This window comes from Lepus europaeus, chromosome 3, assembly GCF_033115175.1.
Source record: "Lepus europaeus isolate LE1 chromosome 3, mLepTim1.pri, whole genome shotgun sequence".
Classification (NCBI taxonomy): domain Eukaryota; kingdom Metazoa; phylum Chordata; class Mammalia; order Lagomorpha; family Leporidae; genus Lepus; species Lepus europaeus.
In genome coordinates this window covers 153,210,983-153,229,618 of record NC_084829.1, presented here as the reverse complement: position 1 = coordinate 153,229,618, position 18,636 = coordinate 153,210,983, and the positions used below count along the sequence as shown (strand labels likewise).

Genomic DNA, 18,636 nt, shown 5'->3' with positions numbered 1-18,636 from the left:
CATGATTTAACCAAAGGGTTCAAATACACTTGTCCAAATGTGTCTGCTTTCTCATACCTTGACGACCATCACTAAGAGAACATATCCAAGCCAACATCCATGTGCCAGGAGGTGAAAGGCCTGAACCTTAGGGCATAGGGTCACCTCTCCAACCTGCAGAGCTGTGGTTTAAAGTATAGTCTCCTATCTCTACCCCTCTGATGTGTGGATGAGCCCAGCCATGATACACAGGGCTGCCAAGCTAGGCTGCAGCCTACAGTGGAGCCTCCCAAGTGCCTCCTGCAACAGCTTACAGTGACAGCTCAGCCTCACAAGGAGGTCTCAGTACATTAAGGGCTAGATCACAAGGAATATGGTATACATACAAAACATAGAGATTTATCTTTTATCTCAAAGCAACAGGAAGCTACTTAGTAGTTTTAGGCAAGAGGACAGCATGATTAGATTTGGCCTTAGACTGATCATTCCAGCTACATCATGGAGAACACATTAGAAATAACCAGGAATGAAGGCAGGGAGACATGATAGGTGGCTGGCATAGATCCAACAGGAAATGAGAGTGACTTGGTCCAAGGTGATGGCAATGGGGTGACAAGGGGTTTAAGAGGTATGGGGAGTCTTCATTGACTCTCCTAGAGGCATCTGGTCTGAGAGCCCCTTAATTGCTAGGGTAAGAAGGGATAGAATGAGATGGGAGCAGTGATGGATGTGCCCCATGCCTGCCTGCCGAGTAGGCTCACAGAGCCCCCTAGGAACCCACACTCTAAGACCCTGCATGTGCTTCAGTTAGAGTGACAATACCATTTATAACCACTCTTGTCCTACACTCCTAATGCCACCCTCTTCTGTCCTCCTGTAGCATTTGCACTTACTATATACCAGGAACTATTCCAAGGGCACCCTGCTATCCCGGCCTAAACCCCTATAGTTTAGTGTAAGCTTCCTTTATGTCTCTCCCAGAAACCCTTGGACACCTCACCTCATGTGGCGGATGTGGGAGAGGATGAGGAGGAGCTGGGCCAGGCGCCGGTGTTGCTGTTGCAGAGTCAGACCCGCCTTGGCCATCAGGTGGATCAAGGTGTCTGTGATCTTGTCCAGGACACGATGGATATGGTCCTTCTCTTCCAGAGACTTGAGGGTGCTGGACAGAAATGTGTACACTCCTGAATGTGCAGAGAGAGAGAGAGAAAGACTCTCAGAGATGAGGTCTAGGAGACTGGGAGTGTCCGTGGGACACAATCATCAACCAGGGTCCGTCTTTGCAGAGTAGGATAGCCATGGGGGTGTTTAGGACCCAGATGAACCCAAATGACCATGTGTAACTCCTAATGAATGCACATGTCTGAGAGCACCCAGAAACCAATGTGGCCTCCTATGCATGTGCCCAAGTTCCTGCAAAGGGACAGGGCCTTGGGGCCATAATAGAGAGGCTGACCATGCCTTCTCAGATACCAATCCACGCTGTGCATTTAACACTGAGACAATCCTGAGAGGGAGCCATTGTTGTCCCTTTTCCATGGAGAAAATGTAGGCAGAGATGCATTAACCCACAAGTGCAGCTTGGACAACAGTCCCCAAGCTCAGACTGGACACAGTCTGCTGACTCCCTATCTGCTAGTAATACTAGGGGCAGCTGAAGCTCCCGGTGAGATTCACAGAGGAAGGGATGACGGATTGGCCACCTAAAAGGAAAGTTCCCAAGAACTGAACTTGTTTCTCTGTTTCCAGTGAAGGCTGGGGTCTAAGCACTTGTCAGCCTCCACTGAAAGGTTTGTGACAAGAGTGGGTATAGGGACCTTGGAACCGCAATCTCCACTGTCGTGCAAGTTGCAAGCTTTCTCTCTTGTTTTTCCTCTGCTTTCTAGGCCACAGTAGACTCAGAACCAAAGTCAAGACCATCATGGCACTCCAGGCTTCTAGACCGCATTAGTCTCAAGCTAATAGGTCTCAGGACCACTCTGCATTGAATACAGAGGTTGTGAGGCAGAATTCTTTCCTCTAGGGATGTTAAGCTGGGAGAATCAGACAACTGTACATGGCTGTGAACAACCTTCTCCTCAACACATGGAACTCCTGTCTGCAGAAAGGAACAGAGCATCTAACCGCAGGGGTGGTTTGTCAGGGGGAAAGAAAGGGGACAGAAAAAGGCAGAGTGAGGGAAAGAAGGAGGGGGAGTAGGGAGAAGGATGGAAGGGGGGAAAGAGAGAGCAATATCCAGTTGCAATCACAAGGTCTTACTTTTTATAATTATCATTTGACCTGGGTCCTTTCATAGTATCCTTCCTAACAATGAATTATCTTTTTGCTCAAGATAACGTAACTTAGGTTTCTGTCACTTGTTAACAGAAAGAATCCTATTTTAGTATGTTATGAGCTCGGCCCAAGGACGAGGAAGGTGATTGACAGGTCGGCAAGAGGATGGGAGAATGGAGCAGGCCTTGGGTCACAATGAGTATATATATATATATATATATATATATATATATATATATATATATATATTTGACAGGCAGAGTGGACAGTGAGAAAGAGAGACAGAGAGAAAGGTTTTCCTTTGCCATTGGTTCACCCTCCAATGGCCGCTGCGGCCGGCGCATCGCGCTGATCCGAAGCCAGGAGCGAGGTGCTTCTCCTGGTCTCCCACGGGGTGCAGGGCCCAAGCACTTGGGCCATCCTCCACTGCTCTCCCGGACCACAGCAGAGAGCTGGCCTGGAAGAGGGGCAACCGGGACAGAATCTGGCGCCCCAACCGGGACTAGAACCTGGTGTGCCGGTGCTGCTAGGTGGAGGATTAGCCTGTTGAGCAACAGCGCTGGCCATCACAATGATAGATTCTTCTCTTAAGTGAACGCCCCAGAAATAAGCTTCAACATGCTTGACCACACCGCCTGGCAGGGACAGATGGCGCATGTTTTCCAGCCAGATGTTGTGTGTTTAGCAACATATTTTTGGTCTTCTATTCCACCCACTGACCATCTCATTCATATATTTCTTCTCCTCTCCCCACCCCATCTGCTTCAACCCTTTCATGTGAAGGGCCTCCCAAGGCTATGGGCCCCTGACTTCACACTGGTCATGTAGAGCGGAGGTACTGCTCACTTAGCATCCTGGAGGCTGGAAATGAGGAGAACACCTACACAGCAGAACTCACAGTAAACAGAGCTGTCATTGTTCAGAAAATAGCTAAGGTTCAAACCAAACCAAACAACAACACAACCAAAATGGCTAGAACCTTGGTTTACAAGACAAAGGGCAAAGTCCTGCAGCTTTTGTTTTGATCCAAAGCAAAGCAGCTCAGAATGCGTATGCAGTAGACAGGCAGGGGATAGGAAGGGAATTGCTAGATGACGTCATCATATTTCACGCGGGCTTTTAAGAGGGAAGAATGTGTCCATCAGAAAGACAGACATCCGGTGGTCATGGGGTTGGCTTGGAGAAAGCAGGGGGTTAGCCCCAACTGAGTCCCCATTGGCTCTGCCTCTCCAGGTCCTCTGTGTCATCATTCACATCTCAGTCTCACATCTCCCAGAGGTCCGGCCGCTGGCTGGATTCCTCAGGAACCCAACCCACTCAGGCCACAGAGCTGAATTAGTCCAATTGGATGACGTACTTTCTACCAATTTCCTTCTTGGTTACCTTCCAGGACTCTGGCCTCATTCACAGATAGTCCTTTCTTGTTCAAGGAAACCAAAGGATGGAGGATCAAAGGGCTCGGATGTTCCTCCCTGGGAAGGAGACACTGCGTTTTACTGTGTGCCCAGTGTTACAACACAGTGTGCTGGAACTACAGCAGTCCCAAGGACCAGCCTTTCACGGTGCTCTTTCCAACAGAGGTAAACGACTTGGCGCTCAGCCTCCAGCAAATCAAGCTTTCTCTTGGGCTGCCAATTCCCCATCCCCTTCCATGCACACACACACCTGTGTTCCTTCATCCAGCATGCATTATTGAGAACCCATTGAGTGCATGCCTATGTTAAGAGACAGGGATTCCTTTCAAGTGTTAATGTTTGAGAGGAAGATATTGCCTGTGGAGAGAAAATTTTCTTAGCATGGCCTCTCAGGATGCAAGCCATTCTCAGAGCAAGCCTGTTTTTCCAGTCCTGTTTTGGCACCAATACAGCTTATCATCGCATCCTTGTCAGCAGATGCTTGCTGGCCATGCAAATATACTTAGAAATAAAAATACAGTCCTGTTGAAATGCCAATAATTGACAACAGCAGCCATCATCTTTTGGACTTTTCTGGCAAAATACAGTGGGTGTCAGCTACCTGTTGCCCTAAGAAGCCATCTGAGAGATACTACAGAAACACTAATTCCCAGAATGCTTCAGGGGCTCTGGCAACTGCTGTTAAGGAACAAGAGTGAAACACAGAATCTGGTAATTTCCATGTCCCTGGTGATGGCTGCCACCCCCAATCCCAACAGCACAAAGTCAGTGAGCAGACAGTAAGTGCCTTCAGAAGGATTCTTGCAGCAAAGCAAGCTGTTGCAACTCTGGATCCTGCTCCAAGTCCAACAGATAAAATCTGTATGTCATTAGTCAGTCTTGAGGCACTGCAGGCAAATCCGAGCTTCGAAGCATTCTGTATCTGGTGGCCAATACTGCAGACTTGGGAAGAGGCCTTGGGAAAGTCTCATGGTAGGAAAGAATGGAAACTGAAGCCACGTGGCACCCCCATGCGCCATGGGTCTTCATCAGGTTCATGGGAACCTGTGCTATTAAAGAGAGGGAAAGTGTATCTGGACTTCAAAGTCTCCTGCACCAGAATAAACTAAGCTTTTAATTCCAATTCCACTTTGCCATGAACTCTTTGAAGTGCTCACACTCGAGAGATGGTGACTCCACGTCTCTCCTCTAACTACCCATCATGCTCTCCCTCACCTCCTCATTCGGCCAGGACACTCTCTCCCTCTTTCCTTTTCAGTCATCACCCCTCTTCCAGATAATGGAGTCTGCTGAAGGCAGGTGTGCCCCCTCCATTGCAGTGCACAGCATACCCGGCAGGTAGCACTGGCACCACCAGGGGCCCCCAGTTCCCCCTGCCATTGGCTTCCACTGAGGGTCCCCCCTGACTGTTCCCAGAGCAATGAGGATTGCTGACACTTGTAGCTTACCAGAAGCTTGAGGATACACTTCTCAAGCAAAGCCATGCTTTTTTTTTTTCTTTCTGGATTCTCCCCTTCCCTCCTCTCCCCTCCTTTTTCTCCTCCTCTCCCTCTTCTTCTCCTCTCAATCCTCTTTCTTTCTTTTCCAAAAGGAAGAATGATACAACAGACCATGGGAGAATTCTGCCTTTGACTGCTTGATTAAAAAAAAGGGACTCAAAGGAAAACATAGCAAAGAAAATTGCTGTAAGCCTGGGCCAGAAAGCGTCCAGCCAGCTTGGATAAGGGACAATTTCCAGTGACCGTAGAGGATCCAGTGGTTGATCAGCACATCAGCCTTTTGGGGTTTCTATTGGGAATTGCTCCCATGAACAAACAGCATATTTGCTCAGAAGTAGTTTTGAGGCTGTCTGAGGAGCACCGTGTTCGCTGGGCACTTCACCTGCTTTGCTGTTCTCTTGGGAGTGATTCTGTCCCCAAATGGGCATTTGGGCAGCTTGCTGTCTCTGCTGCCACTCAGGAGAGGCTGTGTGCGGCTTGTTTTCACTCTTTATCCTGCTGAAGCTGAATGTTGTAAAAGGAGATTCAGGTTCAGCATATGATGAGGGCTGGGGTATGGAGGGATAATCGAGGTGAGTGGGCTCTGGACTTCTGCCACCATTTCTCCTGCTCTAATCAGAATAGTTTACTTCACCCGATTTATAGATATGTTTTATGAGGTTCTTTGTTCATTTATAAAAGAATTTTGATTCTGAAAATGATTTCAAAACTGCTATACCATTGATTTTAAGACCTTCTTTTAAAACCATAATCCTGGAATTCTGTGTCTCTAATTTTTTGCAAGGTAATGTTTCTTTAGTGAGATAAACCTGTCACAGTGTTATGAAACTGTTTCAATACAGCTTGTATGCATGCTAGTGTTCACTTAAAATGGCGTAACCCATATACCTAAAGAGTATATATTTCTCAATATGCCCACTTCTTGAAAATGGCTATTTCTGGTACTAGTTAACTTTATCAAAATAACCAGAGAACTCAGCCATTTCAATTCTCTATGTAGGATAAACAAGAAAAATATATCTGAAGTTTTGTGACTCAAGAGATAAAGATGCAACTCAGAACCAAAAGATGACGACGTCATTTGTTGGTGACTGGCACTGACCATCAGAAGGTACTTAAGTGCCCATTGCCCTCAGGACACACGGACATCAACCAGTGTTGTGTTCTTAGATGGTATGTCATCTTTTTTCCAAAGCTGTGAGGCTAAGTCATAGTGTTGATTTTATATATAAAAACTTCTATCTACACTAGCTCTGTTCATTGATTTTAGCAAGAGGTGGAGGCACTTTTTTTCATTATTGTATTCGTATAATCTCTATTTCACAAAGAATTTTAAATTGTTTACCCAATTCACACAAGGAGTAAAGTGAAGGAGTAAACCAACAGCTGACACAATCTGGATAAATGGAGAATAATATGAAGAAAATAACAAACCTAGGAGTCAAATTAGCACACAGAAATTCATCTGTATGGTTCCCAACAGGGGCCGCAAATCTGGCTGCAGCAAAGAGAACATATTCCATTATAAGGTTTACAGGCTTTTAATAAAAGTAAAATAAACTAGGCCAGTTGTTCAACATAAAAACCCTCCTTCAGGCAAATCATTACAATGTCTGCTTTTCACCACCAGGACTTGGTGAGGTTGTGCAACTGACAAAGTTAGCTATTCTCTGGTAAGAGACTAGAGTGCAGATGTTTGGGGTTGACAATTAGGGCTGATCTGTTTGTTATGATAACCATATGGGCATTGGGCAGAGCTCAAGGTCTCAAGCTGTATCTGCCAGGATGGACTCCAGTCCGTATGCCCTATTATGACTGCACCAGCATGGCTGGCACAAGGCACTGATAGGCAGCAGGATTCATAAAATAGGACAGTGGTACAAAAATGCTATGACCTTTCATGGTGTAGCAGATTGGGGGTCCAGTCTCCAATCTGCCTGTTTTGAATCACTTTCACTTGACTGGTATAGATGTCTATGTATGTTCTGGTTACTGTACTGTACAATAAATTAACCCAAAAATGTTAAGAGGTGAAACAGAAAGGTTTAGATTCCACTGGTCATGAATTAGTCATGATGGGATACAGAATAAATGGTTTATTGCATCCTCATGATGTCTGCAGCCTCATATAGAGAACCTCATCAACTAGTGATCATTTGATGGTTACAGGCTGGAGTCACACTGGTTCATCTTTACTCACATCGTTGCAATTGAAGCATGAAAATACTAAGAGTTTCCAGGATTTAGATGGACAGACTGATGAATAGGAGCACAGAGAAATTTTGGGGCAGTATAATATTGTATATGATACTACAATTGCAGATACACTCATCAAAAGTCATAGGTTGTACAACACCAAGGATGAAAACTAGGGGCTTCAGGTGATGTGATGTGTCAACTTAGGTTCACTGACTGTAATAAACATACCACTCATATAGGGATGTTAACCATGAGGAAGGTTGTGTGTTTTGGAAGGCCAGTTTGTTGTATGGAGTTTCTCTGTGAACATAAATCTGTTTCAAATACCAAGGTCCATTAAAAAATAAAAGTAGATGTCTAAATGTAAATGTAAAAAACTTTCAGTCCTACTATAATAAATTGTTGGGAAGTAGAGCCCCAAAGAGGTTAAGGAACTGGAGCTAGTAGATGCTAGAGCAAGGAGTGGGTTTAGGCAGGGCAGCTACCCTAGGCTTGCCCAAGGTCACCCAGCTGGTAAAATGAAGTGGCAGGGCTGGAAGTAGAACCTGAACCTCCCTTACTCCTGGATCAGTGCTCATGTGAATTTCAACTAGAAACTGGACTTCCTCCAGAGATATCTGAGAAAGCTCATCCTAGAATAATTTAGGAGCCATTCTGATTTTCAAAATGTGGTGCAGGATGGCATGGAGAAAAGAGAGTTGAGATGCACAGGCATCTTCTAAGAGTCTCTTGAATTAAGGACTTTCAGCAAAATATAAAGGAGGGAGGGAGGGGGAACTAGGAAAGAAAAATCATGTTCCTAGAGTTTTATCTAGGAGTTATATTGAATCTGTTTAAAACTAATTAAAATTTTAAAAAATAAATGATCAGCTCTTGTCCTGACTCTTGATGTACAATGTAAATCTTTATCCATTTTAGTATTTTGTTGTTGTTCTAGTACTAGTGGTTGAACTCTGTAATTAACACACAATTATTCTTAGGTGTTTAAATTTTAACTGAAAAGTGATCCCTGTTAAATATAAGAGTGGGAAAAAGAGAGGGAGGAGATGTACAATTTGGGACATGCACAGTCAGACTTGCCGCAAATGGTGGAGTTAGAAATGTGCCAGGAGATTCCAATACAATCCCATCAAGGTGGCATATACCAATGCCATCTCACTAGTCCAAGTGATCATCTTCAGTTCACAATTGATGACTCTGATAGGTCTAAGAGTCAAAGGAATCACACAAACAAGACTAGTGTCTGCTAATACTAACTGATAGAATCAAAAAGGGAGAAAACGATCCAACATGGGAAGTGGGATACACAGCAGACTCATAGAATGGCAGATGTCCTAAACAGCACTCTGGCCTCAGAATCAGCCCTTAAGGCATTCGGATCTGGCTGAAGAGCCCATGAGAATATTTTAGGCATGGAAAGCCAAGATACCATGGAAAAGAATAAAAGAAGAAGACCTAAATGAAAGATCTCTGTGAGTGAGATCCCAGTGGAAAGAACGGGGCCATCAAAGAAGGAGGTACCTTTCTCTGAAGGGAGGAGAGAACTTCCACTTTGACTATGACCCTATTGGAATAAGATCGAAGTCAGCGAACTCTAAAGGCTTCCATAGCGCTGGCAACTCATGACTAGAGCCTAGGGAGATTACTAACGCCATAAACAAGAGTGTCAAATTGTTAAGTCAGCAACAGGAGTCACTGTGTACTTACATCTCATGTGGGATCTGTCCTTAATGTGTTGTCTAATGTGAAGTGATGATATAACTAGTACTGAAACAGTATTTTTACACTTTGTGTTTCTGTTTGGGTGCAAACTGATGAAATCTCTACTAGGTATATGCAGAATCGATCTTCTGTATATAAAGATAATTGGAAATAAAAAAAAAACCTGGTGTTAAATTGGAAATGGCATAGAAAATTAATTAACTTTTAAAAAATATCATGTAGGATCTCTGTCTTTAATGTGCTGTACACTCTTATTTAATGCTATAACTAGTATTCCAACAGTATTTTTTCACTTTGTGTTGCTATATGGGGGCAAACTGTTGAAATCTTTGCTTAATATATACTGAACTGATCTTCTGTATATGAAGAGAATTGAAAATGAAAAAAAAAATAAAAAAATAAATTCTCACTTTAAGGTGGTAAAAATATGTTGACATGGGAGACTTTTTTCTTGGTGGCTTTTCTGTATTTCCCAAGTTGTCTGCCTAAGGCATATTGCTTTTATAATTTAGTGGAGGAAAAGGCTATTAAAATACAAAATCAAAGTGCCTCTCATTCCTGTAATTTCATGAGTTTTGTCAATACCTGGACTGTGGAGAGAGGGAAACATGGCGGTGTATGGATAGCCCAAAGCAGAGGAGCTTGCTTTGGGGGTATTGCTGATTACTTTTATCATGTTTACATAACTTCTAAGATGGTTCACATTTCTGAATGTCTTTAAGGCTTCTCACTTCAGCAGGCCATGGAGCTAGCAAATCTGTTGCTAGAGATTTTTTGAATTTTCTTAGTTAAAAATGCCTCTGCCATGCGCATCATCAGAACTCGAGCAATGTATCCAAGTACAAATCTGGGTGTCTAAGACTGACCGTATGTCATTCCTGGAGGACTTGCAAGTCAGGGTGCTGAGAAAACACAGCATTAAGATTTGATCAGAAGGTGCTAAGGGTTTGACTTCCACTTAATGTGAAGGCTGTGCGATCTAACTCAGTGACTAACACATGATATTCTGAGAGAAGGGCGGATCCTTCCCTTGTAACATGCAAATGAATTCTACACTCTGGGTGTTACTCATCACTGTTGGTGATGCCAAGTTTGAGGAATAAATAAACTTCCCCTGCCAGTTCCCCTGACATTCATGCTTAGCCGTCCTCAGAGCTGGCCACCTGGATCATGGAGCCCAACATCTGCCTTCAACTGGAGAGGAGCTAGACGTTAGAAAACACCTGCTCCTTGTGTCTCCTTAGGATTGATAGGGTGCATTTGAATGATCAATGGAGAAGGCCATGGCTGGAGTGACAGTGTAGCCACAAGCTGCTGCTTTCAAGCTCTTTACTGATCAGGAGGAGTCACATCAACTAACCAAGCCCTAGTACACGGAGCAAGTGAAATCGTGGGGCAGCTAGAAAAGCTTTGAAAGAGAAATGCACTTACAGCTATTGAATCTCTTGTCTTTCAGTGGCAAAGGGCCAGCAGCAGAAGGTGAGATATAAAATGGCCCCACTGCTTTGAGCACCTGACTGCATGGAATAAGGCAAGTTTGCCAGCAGAGTGTGCAAGTGACAAGATATTTTTCAAAATATTGGTTTATTGGGTCCGGTGCTGTGGCGTAGTGCGTAAAGCTGCTGCCTGCAGTGCTGGCATCCCATATCAGTGCCGGTTCAAGTCCCGGCTGTTCCACTTCTGATCCAGTTCTCTGCTATGGCCTGGGAAAGCAGTGGAAGATGGCCCAAGTGCTTGTGCCCCTGCACCCATGTGGGAGACCTGGAAGAAGTTCCTGGCTCCTGGTTTTGGATCAGCGCAGCTCTAGCCATTGCAGCCATCTGGGGAGTGAACAAGCAGATGGATGATCTCTCTCTCTTTCTCTCTCTCTCTCCCTCTCCCTCCCTCTCTGTGTAACTCTGCCTTTCAAATAAATACATCAATATTTGAAAGGCAGAGTTAGAGATCGGGATCTTCCGTGGTGGGGCTGAAGCCAGGAGGTAGAAACTCCATCTGGGGTCTCCCACACAATTGTAGGGGCCCAAGCAGTTGGGCTACCTGTTGCTTTCAAAGGTTCATTAGCAGGGACCTGGATTGGAAATGGAGCAGCCAGGACAAGAACAAGTGCTCATATGGGACGTGGGCGTTACAAGCAGCTACTTAATCTGCTGCACCAGAACGCCTTTCCCCTGAAGTTATAGAACTTAAACTTACTTAACAAGCACTTATACAGATCAGAAATAAAGCGAAATTCTGTGATAAAAGATATTTTTCTTCAAAAGGAGATGTTTTTAACGTAAGCTGTATAGAATCCCTGACTGGCTGGCAAGGGGAAGGGGTGCGTTCTCTGGACTCCTCCTCCATCTGCACGCAGCTCTGATGACTCACGTTCCACACTATCACCACTACTGCTAAGTCTGTCAATTGACCAAGTTTGCTGGACCAGTTGGCAAATGCATCCAGAGCTTTAAACATGTTTGCACTCCTTTCATCCAGTAGATAGACTTCTAGTAACATAGGCAAAAGTAATAATCAAAAGTGGATAAGGGCCTGCATTGTAACACAGTGGGTTAAGCCACTGCCTGTGACACCAGAAAACCATGTCAGAGTACTGGTTTGGGCCCCGGCTATTCTGTTTCTGATGCAGCTCCCTGCTAATGTGTCTGAGGAAGCAGCAGAAGATAGCCCAAGCACTTGGGCCCTTGCCACCTCTGTGGGGCTCCTGGCCCCGCCCTGGCCACTGTGGTCATTTGGGGAGTGAATCAGCAGATGAAAGAGCTCTTTCTCTATGTCTCCCCACCATTATCTTTCTCTCTCTCTCTCTGTCACTTTGCCTTTCACATAAATTTGAAAAAAATCATTTTCAAAAATTTAAATTTTGGGGGCCAGCAATGCGGTATAGCAGGCTAATTCTCTGTCTGTGGCAACAATTCATGTCCTGGTTGCTCATCTTCCCATCCAGCTCTCTGCTAATGGCTTGGGAAAGCAGTGGAAGATGGCCTAGGTGCTTGGGACCCTACACTCACATGGGAGACCAGAAGAAGCTCCTGGCTCCAGATTGGCCCAGCTCCTGTCATTATGGCCATTTTGGGAGTGAACCAGCGGATAGAAGACATCTCTGTGTCTCTCCCTCTCTCTGTAACTCTACCTCTCAAATAAACATTTTTAAAAATTTAATTTTTTTAAAAAAGTGAACAAAAGGCATATAAAAAGATTTCAAAGCAATCATTATTCATAATACTGAATGAGAAAAATCACTTAAGTGTTTAACAGTTTCAAATTTGTTGACTAAATCATGTTATGTCCTCACAACTGATTAAAAATACATTTTTGATTGGCTTTGTAAAGAAAAATATGTATAATCCTAATCAAACTGTGTAAATACAATCATGTGGTATAACAAGGTTTCTATCCACTATGTGCCGCATACATGACAATGGTCCCAGAAAAAATAAGCTGAAAAATTCCCATCTCCAGCTGATGTTATAGCCAGAGTAACATCGTAGTGCAATACATTACTAACATATTTGTGATGTTGCTGGCATAAATCAACTTACCATGCTCCAGTCACAAAAAACTATAGTACATACCATTATGTACATTGCATCATACCTGATGATAGTAAAGAATTATATTACTGGCTTATGTATTCACTATAGTGAAGATTTTAGAACATTCTCCTAATTATTAAAAAGTTTACTATAAAACAGTGTGCTGGAGCAGCAGCCTCACCAATCTCATGCTTGCTGCATGTTCTGATTGTATGAAGAGACCATCTTCTAGGTGTGTGTAAGTGTACTACATGCTGTTTATACACAGAGAGAGTCATACCTCTCCAAAAGAATCCCTGATATTAAGCAGCTCATGACCTAATTAAATGCATACACAGTATGGGTAGGAAAGAAAATAGTAGGTAACACAGAAAGCAGGCTTTGTTCTTAGAGCTAACTGGCATTAACAATACACTGTGAGGTAGGCACTTTAATCTCCATTTCATGCACAAGGAAATGGAAGCACAAAATGTTTAAGCAACTTTTCTAATGTCTTAAAAGCAAGACATTGCATAAAAGGGATTTGAAGGTGGCATCAAACTCCATTGCTCTTAACATTTACAGGATATTCCATTAAGATGCATCAAAATGTCAATGTGGTTGGTTAACTTCAGGTGATTTTGTATTTCCTTAGTTACATATTTTATATTCTTAAATTAGTTAAATTGAACATACTGTTTTATAATCACAATTTAACAATTTAGAAAACAATTCTCATGCTATGTCTGTCTTTACTAACAGACCATGAGGTCCTTGAGTTAGGGGCTGAGTTTTTAATCATTAACATTATTTCTACTGTCAGTATGACTGTGAAGTCACTTCTGTGGAGCAGCCCTGGGGCTCCAGGGACTTGTTCTCATGCCTCACTTCATGTAAACCACAATGTAGGAACTACTCTTCCCAGCGTTTTATAGATGGGACAAGCACAAGCAATTTTGTGTTTCTAACACTTAGCACAATGCCTGGGAAGTGGTCAGTCCTCAGTAAGAGGTGGACCTGGGTATCACTCATTTCAATGGCTGTGGCAGTCTTCCTTGTAAGCCAGAAGAAACACAAAACCCCTAAGTGTAAAAGACACAAAAAAATCAGAAAATAGAGTTGAGCCTAACTGCATCAAGCTCTACACATAAATACAGCCCTGTGCCTTCTGGGGAACGTGTGGAAGGAGGCTCCAGAGGGGGAGCTGACAAGAGGAGATGGAACTTGGAGCAGAGGTGTGCTTTACTAAGCTGCAAAAAAAAAAAAAAAAAAAGAAAAAAAAAAAAAAGCTGCTTCTCTTGGGTCAGATCTTGGGTCAGAAGGCACAGAAGGGAGAAATGGAGACAACAGTGGAAAGGGAGACCGAGAGGTAAGTCTTCCAGCTAAGTGTCATGATGCATGGCTTAGACACAAAGCTTTGTAGAACAGCCTGAAGTTAGACTCCAGTTTTCCAGGAACCACACATACCCTGAAACATACACAGCTCATCAACGGGCTTCTATCACTCCCACAAGTGAGTGGCAGAATAGCTTCTCTCGAGTCCAAGTACTCTCTGATGGCAAAGTCTAGGACACACCACATTTCCAGGAAGCTAATGGAGATCATGAGGCTTGTTTAAGGCCATCCCAGAAATTGTAGCAAGGAAAAGCTCCAGGAGCTGACTTGGCTGCCTACAGAATCCAGTCAGAGAGACAGAAATAAGGAACCACTTAGTAACTCTGAAGTTTTGTTTATCTCAAAATAATGACAATAAGCAGATGCCCTGGAGAGGAAGCTTGGCATTACAAAGAACTCAAGATAATAAAATCAAATCTCCCACGTGACAACAATGGGCATCCCTGACAATGTGCCTGCTCCAGTCAGAACTCTACTGTCACTGCTGAGGATTAATGATCCTCAATGTTGACAGTCAATATGTTTCTAAAACATTCTTTCATCTAAATATAGGGACTGTCTGAATCACTGACTTATTTATAAACCAAAAATATAAATGCTGTAACTGCCTAATAATACAGAGTGAGCACAAATAACCCTGCTCTGGAGGGAAGATACATTCTTTGTGGCAAGAGCTTGTTGTAATAAATCATGAAATAAACATTTCGATGACCAGAGTGTGGCCTGGAATGAACATATTTAAGCAAAAAAATAGGAAGGAAGCAGCTTCAGCATCATGCATTTCAGCTGGCCACCATATCAACAAAACAGAACTAGGTGACAGACAATGGCTCACACCGTTTTGTTTGTGTTTTATATATATATATATATATATATATATATATATATATATATATTCCTGCTCAACATCACATGTCGCATTTTTATGCAAAATGTAGACCACTATGCACACTTCAGAGATGTTGCCATAATTCTCTCCAGTATCAATTTTTTAACTTTTCAATTTGGATTTTTAAGCGTCTATGGATTTGGCCTCCTTTCCTACTTATTATTCCATTAATTAAAAGAAATATTGCTTAAAGATTGGCTTTGGGTGAACAGGTAATCACGGCTACATTTCAATAGCATAAGCATTGCAGGTGTAACAAGCAGTGCTGCTAACTGTGACACAGAGAAGAATCCGGGCAGCTGGAAGTGGCTTGTGGGTGAGAAGAGGAAACAACACCCACAGGAAATAGAAGACCAAGGAACTGGAATCTGCAGTCTGACCAGCTATTCCGGGAACCAACTGAAGAAAGTTACCAGGGAGTGAAGTACATGAGGCTCTTCAGAATCACATATATGGCCTCAAAAGGAGGCTCCGACAGGGTGCAGAAACAATTATTAAATTGAATCTGAAGGTCAAACTAAGCATTTATTAGAGATTGTGAGTCTCGAAAAGCACTCTCTGAGAGAGTTGAGGTCTGACCTGTGAGGATGGCAAGGAACAGGTGGTGAATGGGCACGTGGTGGCTCCGCGGTGGCTCACCTCATTTTCATTATGGTCTTTCAACACTGAAGTTCACGTCGCATCACAATCAGCCATTATCCATGGGATAGGGCTCACTCTAACATTTTCTAAACATAATTAAATACTGTTGAGGAACAGCGGCTTGCTTTTTCTTCATACCATTTGTTGAACTCTTAGTGTAGGGTTAATATTATGAGTATAAAGTAGAAAGTAGATCTTTGTAAAAACTAAGCGTGGGAATAGGAGAGGGAAGAAGAAGAAGGATGGGAGCGTGGGCAGGAGGGAAGGTGGGGTGGGAAGTATCACCAAGTTCCTAGAAATAGTAACATGAAATATATGGAATTTGCATATCTTAAATTAAAAAAAAACAAGTAGAATAATTGAAAAGCCTAGGGTAAGGTCACAGACTCTATTACTATTATCATTCTTGAGTTCTGCATTTCTGTTGTCAGCCTCACTGGAAGTATTTATTTGTTTATAAGATTGATTTATTTATTTGAAAGGCAGAGTTGCAGAGAGAGAAGGAGAAGCAGAGAGAAATCGCCCATCCGCTGGTTCACTCACCAAATAGCCACAAAGACCAGGGCTGGGCCAGGCTGAAGCCAGGAGCCAAGAGATACCTCTGAGTCTCCCTCATGGGTGTCAGAGGCCCAGGGACTTGGGCCATCTTCCACTGCTTTCCCAGGCACATTAGTGGGGAGCTGGATCAGAAGCAGAGCAGCTGAGACTTGAACTGGTACCCATATGAGATGCTGGCACTGCAGGCACCAGCTGAACCTGCTGTGCAACAGTGCCAGCTCCTCACTGGAGGCATTTAAACTAAAGCCCTGGGCCCAGCGCTGTGATATAGCAGCTAACACTGCCACCTGTGGTGCTGGCATCCCATCTAGGCACCGGTTCCTGTCCTGGCTGATCTACTTCTGATCCAGCTCCCTGCTGGTGTGCCTGGGAAAGCAGCAGAAGATGGCCCAAATCCTTGAGCTCCTGAAACCAAGTGAGAGACCTGGAGGAAGCTCCAGGCTCCTGGCTCAGGATCAGCTCAGCCCTGGTCATTGCAGCCATTTGGGGACTGAACCAGCAGATGCAAGACCTCTCTCTGCCTCTGCCTCTCTGCCTTTCAAATAAGTAAATAAATCTTGAAGAAAAAAGCCAAAGAACTAAAAATCTTAATTATTTTAGAAAAAGACTTAGTACATACACTTGGTGTAAGCCAGAGATTTTTTTTTTTTTTTTTGACAGGCAGAGTGGACAGTGAGAGAGAGACAGAGAGAAAGGTCTTCCTTTTGCCGTTGGTTCACCCTCCAATGGCCGCCGTGGTAGGTGTGCTGCGGCCGGCGCACCGCGCTGATCTGATGGCAGGAGCCAGGTACTTATTCTGGTCTCCCATGGGGTGCAAGGCCCAAGGACTTGGGCCATCCTCCACTGCACTCCCTGGCCACAGCAGAGAGCCGGCCTGGAAGAGGGGCAACCGGGACAGGATCGGTGCCCCGACCGGGACTAGAACCCGGTGTGCTGGTGCCGCAAGGTGGAGGATTAGCCTAGTGAGCCGCGGCGCCGGCTGTAAGCCAGAGATTTTAATCAATGATCACAACAGCTGTCATTGACAGAAGGGTACTGCATTCCATTAACTGCAAAAGACACATTATACACAATTTCTCCTTTACTCTCAGTGACACAAGAAGATGAGCATTATCTCTCCCATTCAATAGTTTGATCTGATCTAGATCTATGGCACACTGAAAAGGATAACATGTCTCAGGATGGTAGAAACATCGGGAAAAAGAGTACTTCTAGGTCCTCCTGGCCATGTTTGGCACATACGCACCTATTAAGTGATTGAATGATGTTGGATTTGTTGACAGTCCATAACCTAAAGACTGTGAGGAATAAATGTTGAATTATTGGCTAAACAAATGTAACTCTTGAGTAAATGAGTGAAATCAGTCATAATATAAAGAATATACTGACTCAAGGAATTAAAGTAATCCATAGAAGGAAGATTCACTATGGACTTAGGTAGCTGCAAGAATTCATGAATAAGAGACTTTAGCTAGGTCTAGAAGATTTATAAATATTTAGATGATCACAAAGAAGAACTGAAGTCACATTGGATAGAAAGAACACCATGAACATGCACAGAGCCTTCTTGGTCCCTGTTCATGGCTCTAATTCCCCAACCTTCCCCTCCACTGCTACTTTTCACAGCCTTTTTCTCTTAGTGCATCTTACAATTCTTATTCTCAAAATGTCTTGAAGCTGGCATTGATTTTGCAAAGGTGCCTTTGGATGGATCAGGGATGCCTCTCATGGAAAAACAGTATTTGTACTATGGATCATTCTGAGATTTCAAAAGCAAAGTAATAAAATGTTTTTAATGATGCAGAACTCATGGCAAATGTCTCCCACTCCCAAACAGCCACAGAGTGCTTCCCATGGAAATCCCGGCATTTGGGAGATCCTCTCAAGGCTTCCAGAGGGACATTCCTAGCAGGTTCTCACAACAACCTTTCAGTTCCCCTCATGCTTCTGCCCCAAAGTCAGGGCCAATATGAACACAACCTCCTCAGCCTCTGGCAACTGGGGCTTAACACGAAACCATGGGTTCCTCTTTACACTGAGGTTCTGCTTCCCGGTCATTGGGAAGGCCTCCTCTACTCAGGTTTCCTGGAGCATTTCCAGCTTGGCTTCTCTCAGCAATTCCTGAAGTTGGAGTCACTTTGTAATTTGTCTCATGCTAGGTAAAGAGTTACCCCAGCCTGGAGTCATGAGTCAGCTGGAGTTTTAGAAAAATTCTTTCCTCTGGTAGTGGAGAGGAAAAGTGTTCATGGCAGCAAACTTCACAGCAGGGAATGCTTTTTTCACTCTGAAAAAAGGCCCTTGGTCCTAATCCCCTTGTATTTCAGTCTTATCCTCCTTGATTCTGTTTTTCCAAGAGCAGTGCCAACCACCAGGAGCTGAGCTCAGCTGGAGATCCACTCTTCCAAAACATAGCTCAATTTTGCAGGGAGCAGAGCACATCTCCTTGTTACAGGGGTATAGGAACTGCTTCTGTTTGTTACTCCTTTCCTGGGCCAGCAGCATTGGCCTTGACAGAAAGATAAACTGCTGCCCCATTATCTCATTAAAAAAAAACA

General features: G+C 43.8%; 1 protein-coding gene across 4 annotated transcripts in view; it reads right to left on the bottom strand.

The window, feature by feature from the left end:
- Positions 1-18,636, bottom strand: part of ESR1 (estrogen receptor 1) — a 464,974-nt gene that overhangs the window by 7,244 nt on the left and 439,094 nt on the right. For all 4 annotated transcript variants that reach the window (XM_062186943.1, XM_062186942.1, XM_062186945.1 and 1 more), the window contains exon 8: positions 980-1,163. In XM_062186943.1, the coding sequence (XP_062042927.1) occupies positions 980-1,163 (184 nt within the window). The remainder of the gene's footprint in view (positions 1-979; positions 1,164-18,636) is intronic.